The following is a 13,445-nucleotide window of genomic DNA, read 5'->3' as shown; positions in this document are numbered from 1 at the left end:
TTTGATTGTAGGAAAAGGGAAAGGAATGATTTACTCAATGGAAGAAAATAGTAGAACACAATGAAATGGAGGTTTACACAAAACGTGTCCTTTATGTTCTGTATAATATAAAAAAGCTGGTGCCAGAGAAGGTAGAATGCCAGACATGGAGTCAGGAAGACCTGCTACCCCGTACAAATCATTTAACTTGTCTGCTTGTTCCCTCAACTATAAAGTAGGGAGAGGAATAGACTCTACTTCCCAGGATTGTTGTAAAAATCAAATGAGATGATATTTATAGAGTCCTTAGCATAGTGCCTGGAACATAACAGGCACTTAAAAAATATTGATTTCTCACCTCCCCCCCTCCTTTTTTCCCTCCCTCCCTCCTCTGTCCCTCCCTCCCTCCTTTCCTTCCTTCCTTCCTTCCTTCCTTCCTTCCTTCCTTCCTTCCTTCCTTCCTTCCTTCCTTCCTTCCTTCCTTCCTCCCCTTTTTTTCTTCCTTCTTTCTTTTCTTCTAGGTAATGAAAGACTATTTTCCCATTCTCAATGCCTTGCACATACTAGGCACTTAATATTTGTTGTTGAATTGAGTTGAATTGAACACAACAATCTCAACTGAAACTGCTTCATATAAAAGAACAAAGATAATCAGAAAATTTTGAATGTGTTTTTCCTAGGTATATATAGTTAATCAATACTTTTAACGTTCTAAAGTAAATTTTAAAAGCCTTAAGTTATTCCTTTATCATAATCCCATAGGAAAATCAAACATTTATTTTAAATATATGTATTTAAATATAAAAGTGAAATTACTTAGCAACTTCTCAGCACATAAAAGCAAGTTTTACTCTGATGATAGCCACCCAGGAATTCAGAGGGTCCTAGTGGTTGATGCTAAGCTTGTGGTCCATTTGAGTAAAGGGCTGTGGCGGGAGCAGCTAATAGACTTCAGACTTGAGCCAATATTCCTCTTATCTTCGTCTCCCCCCACCTTGCCTCTGTATCTGTTTCCATATCCTCTTTAGCTGCATCTTGTCCATCATCTTTATCTTTTTCTCTCAGTCTCTTTCTTTTCCTCCTCTATTTCTCCCTTTTCCTCTCTTTTTTCCTCCTTTTTTCTCCTTTCCCACCTATCTCCCTAAAATGAGATGAAGTATTAATTTCTAAAAAAAATATATCTTTTTAAAAACATTGCTTTTTATTTGTATGTGCATAGAGTGAAGCATTTTCCCCTATTGGTTAATGTTAAAGCAACCCCTGCTTGACCCATTTTTAGAAGATGATGCCTAACTACTTTAGGTATTTTGGAAACTGACTATTCTTGAAAGAAGAGGAATATGGGCTTCTAAAGTGAGGCAGAATAGACAAATAGACCCAGAAGTAGCATAGGGTCAGGCAAGTGGGGTTCTTTCCCACAAGGGTCAAAAAGTAGAGGGTGCACAATTAATCTTAGAACTCCTGAGGAAGTCACTGCCTCCAAACCTGGGAAGGTAACATGAGGACTACATCTATTCCAGTCCCCATCTGGGCTGAGAAAGTCATGTCCCCTACCCCCCATCACTATTCACTCAGGCCCCCTGAATGTCTTTTATCCTCTGAGTACTTCCCACTTTAAGCCTAGGCTGCTAGAGAGGAGCTGAGTACCTGGATACAAGAGGAATAGGGGACAATTGAGTCAGCACAGTCTGGCCCCAGTAGGGCCCCTGTGGGCACTAGCTCTGCTTGGTTGCCCCTTCATTCCCACCCTATAGGAGACTCATACCAGAGGACCTGTGGACTCAGTTTACCTCCTTACTCTATGTTACAGGGGAATACTATGTGCTGCTGCCATAAAGTCCCATCACCTTATCTTGGGGAAATCTGGATTCGTGTAACTGAACCTCCCTAACGGAAGTGACCTCTCAGAGGTCACAAAATTTCTTCAGAAATTTTGGGGACCTCCCCACAGAGCTTGCAATGATTCACCCTTTTCTGACAGCCCCTTCCTACCCCTCAATGTAGAGGTGGGTTGGTGGAGGCACTCATCTCTCTGTGCCCTCCCCCAAGCCTCTGCCAGCATCATCTCCAAAAGGGAGATGAAGTCCCAGAGGACCACCTACAAGTAGATAGGGATTGCGTTGCTAGAGGGAAGAGGCAGGTGAGTGGAAGCCAGGGTTGGATATTTGGACCCCTCTTCATTCTGTGCTCACCATCCTGGACTGGCGTAACCAGTCCCTATCTTGTAAGAATAGTTAGTTAGATTATTTCTTAAGTTCCTTCTTCCAGTCACTGCCAAACTCTTAGAGAAAATAACAACAAACAAAACAACTTACCTGTACCTTCACTTCTCCTTCTACTCACTTCTCAACCTTTTGTAAGTGGAGTTGGGTCTCATCATTCAGTCCAAGGGCCTCTCTCCAAGGTTACCAAGTTACAAATGAGAAACTCTATACTCTTTTCTTGATGTAGATGGTCCTAAACCCATCTTGCTCTTTTTGACTTTGCTGACACCAGTCACAGGGTATGGACTTGAGCTCACTTTTCTCCTGCCAGTCTAAATGGTTGACCCTCAACAATCCTCTTTCTATATCTCCTCTAACATCACTTTTCCCATTCGATACCATCTTTGCCAATTTGTTGGGTATGATGTGTTTTAATTTACTATTAGTGATTTGGAACATTTTTTTTTCATATGATTATGGATCATTTGTATTCCTTCTTTTGAAAATTGTTTCATATCCAGAGTTATATTAGGAATTTTTTCAATAAGGAAAGTCACCTTCTGTTAAGGTTTGGGTGGAGGTAGGGAGGAACTCTGGGCCACCAGAACTTGGGGGAGGAATAGCTTATCCTTCTTGTCTTTTAGTAGTTTTCAACCTAATTCAACCCACTAAGCATCTATTTGGCACTTTCTGTATTTGGTGCCCTAGGAAAGGAACAAAAGAAACCTTTACTGAGTACCTACTTTGTGTCAGGCACTGTATATTACAGATATCTCATTCCATCTTCACAACATCCCTTGGCGTTTGATTCTATTATGTCCCTATTTTATAAATGAGGAAACTGAGGTCAACAGAGGTCAAGGTTTAGTGGCTTGCCCAGGGTCACACAGCTAGAAAGTGTCCAAGGCTGATTTGAACTCCACTTTTTCTGATTCTCTGCCCATTGTATAACCTAGCTGCCTTTTTTGTGTCCTTTGGGAATGCAAAAATATAACAAAAACAATCCCTATATTCAGAAGTTTGCATTCTACTGTAGAGAAAAATACATACAAATAAGTGTAGATTAATAGATGGATAGATATAGAAACATATACATACATACACACATATACATATATACATATTATATATATATACATATATAATGGTTATTTAAGAAGAGAGAGGGTATTATCCATTAAAGGGATCAGGAAAAGCTTCAGAGGCATGGCAGTGGGAGATGGGATGAATCCTGGGTCTGGGAAATATCAAGAAAGTCAGAGTCTTACAACTGTCGAGTGTTAAATGAATTACTGTGAAAGAAGCCTAGATAGGTATGCTGGAGTTAGGTTGAGGGATCTTACATTCACTGCAGGCCTGAGCCCATAGATTCCTAGATGGGCACAAGTAGGGTCTCATTCTATCTCAAGTCTTAGCCTCTGGGTCCTGGGAGCAGTAGATACTCAAGTCTTGCTTTGGTAGGGATTTTTAAGTTATCAGAGTTTCCAAGCACACCACAAGTATCAAAGGGAATTTTATTTTCAGCAACGCAGAGATTAGGAACTGAGTTCCTGCACTGTGTGCCTGATCCAGGCCCTCCTTCTCTCCCAGGTCAACACCATGATTGTCTATGAAGATGTTATGTGTAAATATAACCCCAGGCTCCAAGGACCTAATCAGTACTTTGTACCTTTTTGGATACCAGGGTCTTAGAAATTCAAGAAATCCTGAGTCTTTGGGATTCAGAAACAATCAGAGCCTCCATATTTAGTCATTCTATGACCCTAGAATATGGATGATCTTTATTTACCGATCTTCTCTAATGTCATAGTTGGCAAATTTCCAGTTCCAGCTTTGTAATCCTGATTCAGAGACAATGACTAAGCCATAGATCCTTTTCCCTTCTCGGTAACTCATCCCTGTCTTCTGCAGCCAGATCCCATTATGCACTCTAGAATGCTCCTGCTTTTGTTAACCAACCGGCCTTTATCTTGGATCTCTTTTCACTCTTTCCTTCCATGTGCGCCAATGGAAAATCTGATTCAAACCCGAAAACATCAAATTTCTGGCCACTGTCTCAAAGGCACTCCTCAGATGCCAAATGCATATTAGACAAGGAGAAGTACCTCACTCTCATTCCCAGGCTGCCCCTTTCCAACTCTCACTTAGCAAATAAATTGAAGTTCATCTCACTAATATCTAGCAACCTTCTCAAATCTTATCACGGTAACTGTCTAACCTCTTGGACATTCTCTTTCCTTTCTCAAAAAGTTCAGAATTTAGACCTAAATTGATCTCTTTTTTCTTTAGTTTTTTCTTCTTACTCCATTGCTAAGTTGCAACTATATTCAATTTGACTAAAGGTTTCTTATCAGCTCTTTTTTTATTGTGAAGTATTTTTTTAATAAGTAGGAACTCAGTAAACACAAACATTTCAATATCCAAAGAACAACAGTATTATTGCATGTGGAATTGTGAACTTGCCAATATAATTTATAAGAATGCATTACAATGAATATGTCAGTCAAAACTATTCTGCTTGTCTTTGTCCCCTATGATCAACCCATACTCTTTATATTTTTAAATCTTTCATTGATATTGCTTTCTCTTGGTATCACTATCACTACCCATCAGCTCCCATCTTCTGCACAAGTCCTCCTTTATAACATGAAGCTATAGGCAAGAAAAACAAATAAACCCATTTTATCTTCTAAATTCAGTGACTCTGCCATCATTCTGCTGGACGCTGTGCAACTTTGTCACCGTTGGCCATTTCCTCTTCATGGACATTCACCCTAGAACACTTGACTCTCTCATTCCTTCCTGATTGTTCCACTGACATATGAAATGCAGATATCTTCCCATGTGTCATCCTGGACCCTCTTCTCTGTCTACTTACTAAGCCCTGTCTTGGTGATCTCTTCTGCTTTCCTGAGTTCAATTATCTTTTTTAATGTATGTAACTCTTATAACTATGTCTCTTGTATTCTTTCTCTCTCTATGTGTCCATATATATGTATATCTACATATATATGTATGCACACATACACACGCACACACACACACATATATATATGATATATATATATATGTATGTATATATATATATATATATATATATATATATAGAAAGAGAGAGAGAGAGAGATAGATAGATAGAGAGAGAGAGAGAGAGAGAGAGAGAGAGAGAGAGAGAGAGAGAGAGAGCGCACAGCATATGTCCTGAATCCCAGCCCTGCTGGATAGTTCTACCTCGATATCCCAAAGGTGCCTTAAGCTCAACACAGACAAAAGAAAAATCATTATATATCCTCCCCTCCAAAAACAAAAAAAATCTGATCTCAATATCTCTATTTTTGTTAAAGTTAACGTCAGCCTACCCTAGTTTGGTAAATTTTGTGTTGGTTTTTACTTTTTTATATTCCATACCCCATCAGTTTCCATATCTTGTCAATTCTAATTCCACAGCTTCCCTTACCTGCCACATCTCTTCTCACCTCCCACAGTTTCTTCCGTAGTGCAAACCCTCATCACCATTTGACTATTGAAATCACCTCCCAATTGTGGTTTTGGCTTCATTTGTATCCCTATTGTCATCCAACCTCCACACAGGAGCCAAACTGACACTCTCAAAACACAGAGCTGACATATCAGTCTATAACTAAAAAATCTTCAGTGACTACTTATTTCCTATGGAAATAAAATACAAAATCCTCAGACAGATATTTAAATCCCTTTACAAGATGTCTTCTGCCTATGTTTCCAGGCTTTTAAAAAATTGTCCCTCTTCCCACATTCTCAGTTCAAGTCAACCTGGTCTGCTAACTTTTCCTCATACAGACTAATCTATCTCAAACCTCTGCACCTTGGGACGGGAGGACCCCCTCCCCTATGCTGAGTACACTTCTTTTCACCTTAACTTAATAGAAGCCTCAGCTTCCTTCAAGACCTAGTTCAGGTGTCACCTTCTACTCAAGACCTTTCCCAGTGCCCCTGTTTGGTAGTGCTTTTTCTGCCTCTTGAAATGCCTATTTTATGCCTTCACAGGAACTTTGTATTTATCTATATGTATTGTATCACCCCAGTAAGCAGACCCGTAGTAAACACTTCGCAAGTATCTGACTGACACACTGAAAGAATTATTTCTTTTTCTATTTTTATTTTATGGGCAGAGGTGCATTCATTGGAATTGCATTTAAGAGCAGACCAGCCAAATGGCAGTTCTTATTGTTAAGATAACTATGCTATTTTCTCTCAGATTTCAAAACTCAGGAGTCTAGAGATGTCTTCTATCCAACTCGTTTGGCACAGTATCCTGGGCATTTGAACACTTGAAAACTGCTTCAGGCTTGGGAGACACAGCCTCCCTCATCCCTACTTATTCTTTTGATTAGTCCTTCATGAGTCTTTGACCCAGTCTCATCTTCCCAGAAAGAATAAATAGGTGGGCAGACTGAAGGACCTCCCTGAGACCTTCTTTTCCACACACACACACACACACACACACACACACACACACACACATACCAGGAGGTGTGATGCTGGACCTATATTATATTAAACTATGCAAAATGTAGTTAGACTTTTTAAAACGATATCACAAGATTTGATGAAGAAAAAAAACAACCCCAATTTTAACTGTGAATGTTATTACTGCTGGTTTCCAAGATCTGTAGGGAATTGATATAAATCTGTAAGATGTGTTTAAGAGCCATTGTCCAACAGATAAGCAAGAAATGTGAACAAATAATTTTCAAAGAAAAAATGCTATCAAAAATGAAATTCAATGAAAGCAAAAATCTAAACTTTCTAATAATCACAGTAACATGAATGAAAACAACTCTCTCATTCATGAAATTAGCAAAGAGTGGTAAAATTTAACATCTTGGCCTATACAAAGGTCATTCAGTGCTGGCATGATCGAGTGTAAATTTTCTGCAAAATAATTTGGAATAATGAAAGAAAATATTTAAAATTATTCATGAATCTTGACCCAGAACTTTCACTGCTGGATTTATAACCCAAGGAGATATAACTAACGTGAAAAGGAAATTCAATTCAATAACCAATATTTACTTACTTAGAAAACATTAATGCACAAGTGTATTAATAGAAACATTATTAGTAATAAAGACAAATGTACCTAATGTCTGGGAAAATGACTGTATATTTCAGTTCATTAATAGAATTGAAAATTACTGTACCACAAGAAATGATAAATAAGAAAAATTCAGAGAAACGTGAAATTGGCATGCAGTGATACAAAGAGAAAAATTACAAGATACAGCAATATAAATAAATATAGCACTGAAGGTCAGCACAGTTCAGTAAAGATACAAGGTTTATGTTGGTACCAAACCATTCAGCATACATCTTTCCTTTATGTTCACAATCAGTAAACTTAAAAGTGTAAAATATTGTAAATATAGGTATGTATATACATTTTAAATTTATTTTTAAAATTACATATAAAAATAATTTTTAACATTTATTTTAAAAAAATGAATTTGAAATTCTTTCCCTGTCTCTCATTTCTTTCTCCTCGTTGAGAAGGCAAGCAATTTGATATAAAATGTATTTCCATATTAATCATGTTGTGAAAGAAAAGAGACAAAATTTTTAAAGTATTTTTAAATCTTCATTCAGTCTCTATGAGTTTTTCCTCTGGTGACAGCATTTTTCAATCAAAAGCCCTTCAAAATTGTCTTGGATCATTGTATTGCTGAGAACAGCTAAGTCATTCAGAGTTGAAGATTGTACAATATTGCTGTTACTGTGTACAATATTCTCGTGGTTCTGTTCACTTCACTTTGCATCAGTGCAAGTTAGTCTTAGTTTTTTTCTGAAAGATATTCTGCTCATCATTTTATATAATGCAAAAGTATTCTGTCACAAACATATCACAACTTGTTCAGCCATTCCCAAATTGATGGGCATCCCATCAGTTTCCAATTCTTTGCTACCATAAAAAAGTTGGTATAAATATTTTTTCTATGTGTAGGTCCTTTTCCTTATATTTTGATCTCTTTGGGGTACAGGCCTTACTAAGTATTGCTGGGTCAAAGGGTATGTAGAGTTTTCTAGCCCTTTAGGCATAATTCCAAATTACTCTTCAGAATGGTTGGATTAGTTCACAACTTCACCAACAGTGCTTTAAAGTTCCATTTTTCCTGTATCCCATTCATGAATTTATCACTTTCCTTTTGTGTCATGTTAGCCAAGCTGATAATTGTGAGGTGGTACATCACAACTGCTTTAATTTTCATTTTTCCAATCAATAGTCATTCAGACCATCTTCCCCCTACAGGAAGATAGATAGCTTGGTTTCTTCATTTGAAAACTTCATTCATATCCTTTGACCATTTATCACTTGGGGAATGATTTGTATTGTTAAAATTTTGACTCAGTCCTCTATACATTTGTGAAATGATGCCTTTATCAGAGAAACTTTAAAAAAAATTTCATACTTATTATTACTGTGTATTTCCTGTCATCCTTTTATCCCTGTTTATCCTCCCCCCCCCCTTTCACTCTGTTTCTCCTCAAAAGTAGTTTGCTTCTCATTACCACTTTCCCCAATATGCCCTCTTTTCTATCAGCCCCCTACCCTTTCTTATCTGCTTTTCCTCCCACTTCCCAGGTAGGGTAAGAGATTTCCAAACCCAGCTCATTGTGTCTATTAGTCCCTCTTTGAGCCATTTCTCACGAGAGTAAGGTACAAGTGTTGCCTGCCATGCCTCTAATACTCTACTGTAAAAGTTTTTTCAACTGCCATAATAATAGTAAAGTTCATAGGAGTTAGAATTATAATCTAGCCATGAAGGAATATAAACAGTTTTATCTTATTGGATCTCTTATGATTTGACTTTCCTGTTTATGCCTTTTTTATGCTTCTCTTGAATTTTATATTTGATAGTAAGATTTTGCTGTTCACATCTGGTCTTTTCATTTTCCTGGGTAGGTGATTCTTGGTTGTAATTCTAGCACCTTTACCTTCTGGAATATCATATTCCAAGTCCTGTAATATTTTAATGTAGAAGCTGCTAAATCTCGTGTTATTCTGACTATGGATCCACAATATTTGAATTGTTTCTTTCTGGCTGCTTGCAGTATTTTCTCCATGATGTGGGAGCTCTGGAATTTGGCTATAATATTACTGACAGTTTTCATTTTGGGATTTCTTTCAGGTGGTAATTGGTATAGTCTTTTAATTTCTATTTTACCCTCTGGTTCTAGGATACTAGGGCAGTTTTCCTTCATAATTTCTTGATAGATGATGTCTAAGCTCTTTTTTTGATCGTATCTTCCAGGTAGTCCAATAATTCGTAAATGATCTCTCCTCAGTGTATTTTCTGGATCATTTGTTTTTCAAGGTAATACACATTTTCTTCTCTTTTTTTCATTATCTTACCTTTCTTTCATTGTCTCTAGATTCCTTATGGGATCATTAGCTTCCACCTTGCCTATTTCAGTTTTTAATAAATTATTTTTTTTTATTGCGTACCTCCTTTTCCATTTGACTAATTGTGCTTTTTAAGGAGTTCTTCTATTCAGTGGATTTTTGTGGCTCAATTTATTTTCTTTGCCATTAGGCTTATTCTGTTTTTTAAGGCTGTCTTTTTTTTCCAGTATTTTTTGTGCCTCATTTACCAAGGTGTTGACTCTTTTTTTTCATAATTTTCTTGCATGGCTCTCGTTTCTTTTTACATTTTTTCCTCTACCTCTCTTATTTGATTTTAAAAATTCTTTTGAACTCTTCTAGGAATTCTCTTTGGTTCTAAGATCAATTTACATTTTTCTTTAGTTCTTTGTATGTAGATGTTCTGACTTTATTTTCTTCTGAGTTTGTTTTTTTGATTTTTCCCCATCATCACAATGACTTTGTGTAGTCAGGTTCTTCTTATTGTGGTTTCCTCATTTTTCCAATCAATTTTTTGACTTTTAACTTTATGTTACAGTTGGTCTCTGTTCCTATTGTGGAAGGACAGTAGCCCAGCTTCAGATTTTCATTCTGCTGTTTTTAGAGCTAATTCTGGAGGGGGTCTGTATATTTTCAGTTCCTCCAAGATGATATAAACGAAGAAGAGATGTGTTCATTGCTCTCCTGGCCTGGACTGTATTCTGTAAGCAACCACTGATAATCTTTTCTGCACTGGAACTATGGCCAATGTCCCAGTTCCCCTGCAGTTGCTTACTCTTGGGTACTAGTTCTTCTCCTTGGTCTGGGGCTGAGACCCAGAAGTAAGTATGAACAGTACAATAGAGTTCTGCATCCATTGTCATCAAAGAGTCTCCCATATTCTTTTTCTGCTCAGCTGTCCTACCCCTTTACCATCTGTGGGCTGAGAGCTCTGGAAGCCACTATTGCGATTCAATCACCCCCAAGGCCTGCTACTGGATTTCCAAGGCTCAGCCTGCACTGAACTGCACTCCCTTCTCATCCCAGTGAGACAGAACTTTCCTAAAAACTTTCTAAATTGTCTTAGGCTGGAAATTGTTTACCCTGTCTTTTTGTTTATCCTACCACTCACTCCAAAATTTGATTTGCAGCATTATATTAAAGTTGTTTAGAAGGGAATTTGAGAGTACTTGGGTTAGTCACTGCCTTTACTCCACCATCTTGGCTCTGCCCCACCTCAATAATGTGTATTCAAGATTATATTTTGATATTGTTTTGGTTGCATGTGGTGTGTAGGTATGCCTGTGTTTGGGGTTAGGGACATTGAGAATATCTCTGTGTCAAAATAATAGAAAGAACATTTTAGAAAGTTTAATCACAGAACATTCCTTAGTGAATGTCCGTTCATTCATACAGGAAAAAAACCCTATGAATACAATAAATATGGGGAATCTTTCTTCCGGACCACAAGGTAGTAGAGAATTCATTCTAGAAAAGATTCCCTATGGTACTTGTGGGAACTTCACCTTACTGGTTATGACAAATCCATCTGGAAAGGAAGTATTATTGATGAATACAGATGGACAAGGCCTCTGATTTAATTCAGTAAGGTACCCTGGAAAGGCAACTTAACTCTCTCTGCCATGGTGAGACCATGGGTAAGTAATTTCCCACTTTTGTCTTTCAAGTGGGAATATGATACTATTTAAATCTCAGGCTTTTGGCACAGAAGGTATGATCACGTATGCAAAGCGATGTCTAATCATAAAACAATCTAAGCAAACATAAATAAACCATGGATTAATTTAATTTTCATTGTACTTCGGGAACTGCACAGGAATAAAGCCATGAACAACGGGAAGCCTTCAGTATGTACCTGTGACTCCAGGTACAAAGAAGAGTTCCCCATAAAATAATCTGAAGCTGCCTGTAGCAGAACTCTGTGTGTGTGTGTGTGTGTGTGTGTGTGTGTGTGTGTGTGTGTGTGTGTGTGTGAGAGAGAGAGAGAGAGAGAGAGAGAGAGAGAGAGAGAGAGAGAGAGAGAGAGAGAGAGAGAGAGAGAGACAGAGACAGAGAGACAGAGAGACAGAGAGAGAGCCAGAGAGAGAGACAGAGAGACAGAGAGACAGAGAGACAGTGAGAGACAGAGAGAGAGAAACAGAGAGAGACAGAGACAAGGAGACAGGGAGAGAGACAGAAACAGAAGCAGAGAGAGAAACAGACAGAAAAAGATAGACAGAGAAACAGAGACAGACACACAGACAGACAGGCAGAGAGTGATAGAGACACACACACAAACAGGCATAGAGACAGAGTCAGATAGAGACAGACTGAAGCAGAGAGAGAAACAGACGGACAAAGACAGAAACAGAGACAGAGACAGAAAGACACACAGAGACAGAGAAAGAGACAGACACATACACACACAGAGGGACACAGAGAGACTGACACAACAGCAAATAAGGGGTCTTCTTACCAAGGACTTCTGACCTGTTGATTTAAATTAGTGGTTCTCCAAGTATTTCTTAGGGGCCCTGCCTTCTCTTCATTCAGGGGTCAGGGATCTGTCCAATTCACGTCCATAGTTTTGGTTTGTTTTTCATTTTTTCCTCTAGCAGGAATTTGTACTTAAGCAATGCAGCCCCTCATGCTGCAGTAGAAAGAATGATGAATTTGAAGTCAGGGGACCTGGATGTGAATCCTGTGAGCCCTCATAGCCTTGAGCAGGCCACCTTCTCTGGGCCATCATTTTCTCGTCTGTAACATGTCTAGAGTCTAGATTTTTTTCTAGGTCCTTTCTGTCCCCAGATCCATGATGGTAATTCACTTAAATAATGATTGCAAGACTTATGTATTTCATTGACTTTCACAGCCTCTAGTTAAACTTGAGAACATGAACAAGATAGCAAAAGCGCAAATGACTAGGACCTTCAGTTATTAAGGAGAACACTTTAATGCTGAAAAATAATTTCATAAAATTTGGAGTTTTTTATAAAAATGAAAAATAAATTTAATGTTAGGGAAAAGTTTCTGCTCATATTCTGGAATGCAGTGGACCCTGTACTCACTTGATTTTCTCTTATTCTTTCCATAGACATGTTCCATGCTTGTCCTGTCTATTACTAGAAGCAAGTCGAAGGTTCTTTTTTTCACAAAGAAGACTTTTAATTTTGATGATGGTCTCTATTACTGCTCAAAGAAACATAATTGCTCTTCTAACCTTGAAATAGAGAACCAGTTCTTTCAAGAGATCTAATTCTTTCCTTTCTCTGAATTTTTCCTCTTCCAGAAGTACCACAGATATCTATTTCCATCTCTCTTAACATGTATCACTGATGCTTCCTTCTCAGATTTAACACTGAATAAAAATATTTGATGGAAACTCCCCCCCACCCCCAGTGTTTCATCTTATAACCACAGAATACAATTAACTCTCATATGCCAGAAGCTAAGTAAACTCAGTAAATGATGTCACCTTGTGTCTTTGTTGCCTCTTTGATTCATTCTTTGCCTTCTCATTTCTAAGAAATATTAAAAAGGGGACATTAGAAGTAAAAATGAATATATGTAAGTATACTTCAGTACAAATGTGGCTTGGGAAACTTGGTGATTTTTAAATGGGCAACATTCTCCCCAATGTGACTTCCAAGATGGTAAAGTCTAGATAAATTAGAGATCTTTGGGCTGCTTTTGAAGGGTGGAGTGTACAGGAGTGGGGTCTGTCCTGTTTTGAGGAGTTCCCATAGCAAATAGGCATGAATTTCAATAATTAAAAAATATAAGGACATATTAGGCCTATAAAGGATTTTATTATTAAGATGATGATTAAGATTGTAAATTCTGAGAAACAGGGGAGTGAAATGAGATTGTCAGTAAAAAGTATG

At 37.8% G+C, this 13,445-nt stretch overlaps 1 protein-coding gene across 2 annotated transcripts in view; it reads left to right on the top strand.

The window, feature by feature from the left end:
• The window catches only part of STPG2 (sperm tail PG-rich repeat containing 2), a 579,741-nt gene extending 566,706 nt beyond the window's left edge, over positions 1-13,035 (top strand). For both annotated transcript variants that reach the window (XM_072624685.1, XM_072624686.1), the window contains exon 14: positions 12,656-13,035. In XM_072624685.1, coding sequence (XP_072480786.1) covers positions 12,656-12,817 — 162 coding nt within the window. In that variant the 3' untranslated portion in view covers positions 12,818-13,035. The remainder of the gene's footprint in view (positions 1-12,655) is intronic.
• Positions 13,036-13,445: the final 410 nt, after the last annotated feature.

The sequence above is a fragment of the Notamacropus eugenii genome, chromosome 7 (assembly GCF_028372415.1).
Source record: "Notamacropus eugenii isolate mMacEug1 chromosome 7, mMacEug1.pri_v2, whole genome shotgun sequence".
Lineage (NCBI taxonomy): Eukaryota > Metazoa > Chordata > Mammalia > Diprotodontia > Macropodidae > Notamacropus > Notamacropus eugenii.
The sequence above is the reverse complement of the archived record's forward strand: the minus strand, read 5'-3'. Positions and strand labels throughout refer to the sequence as shown.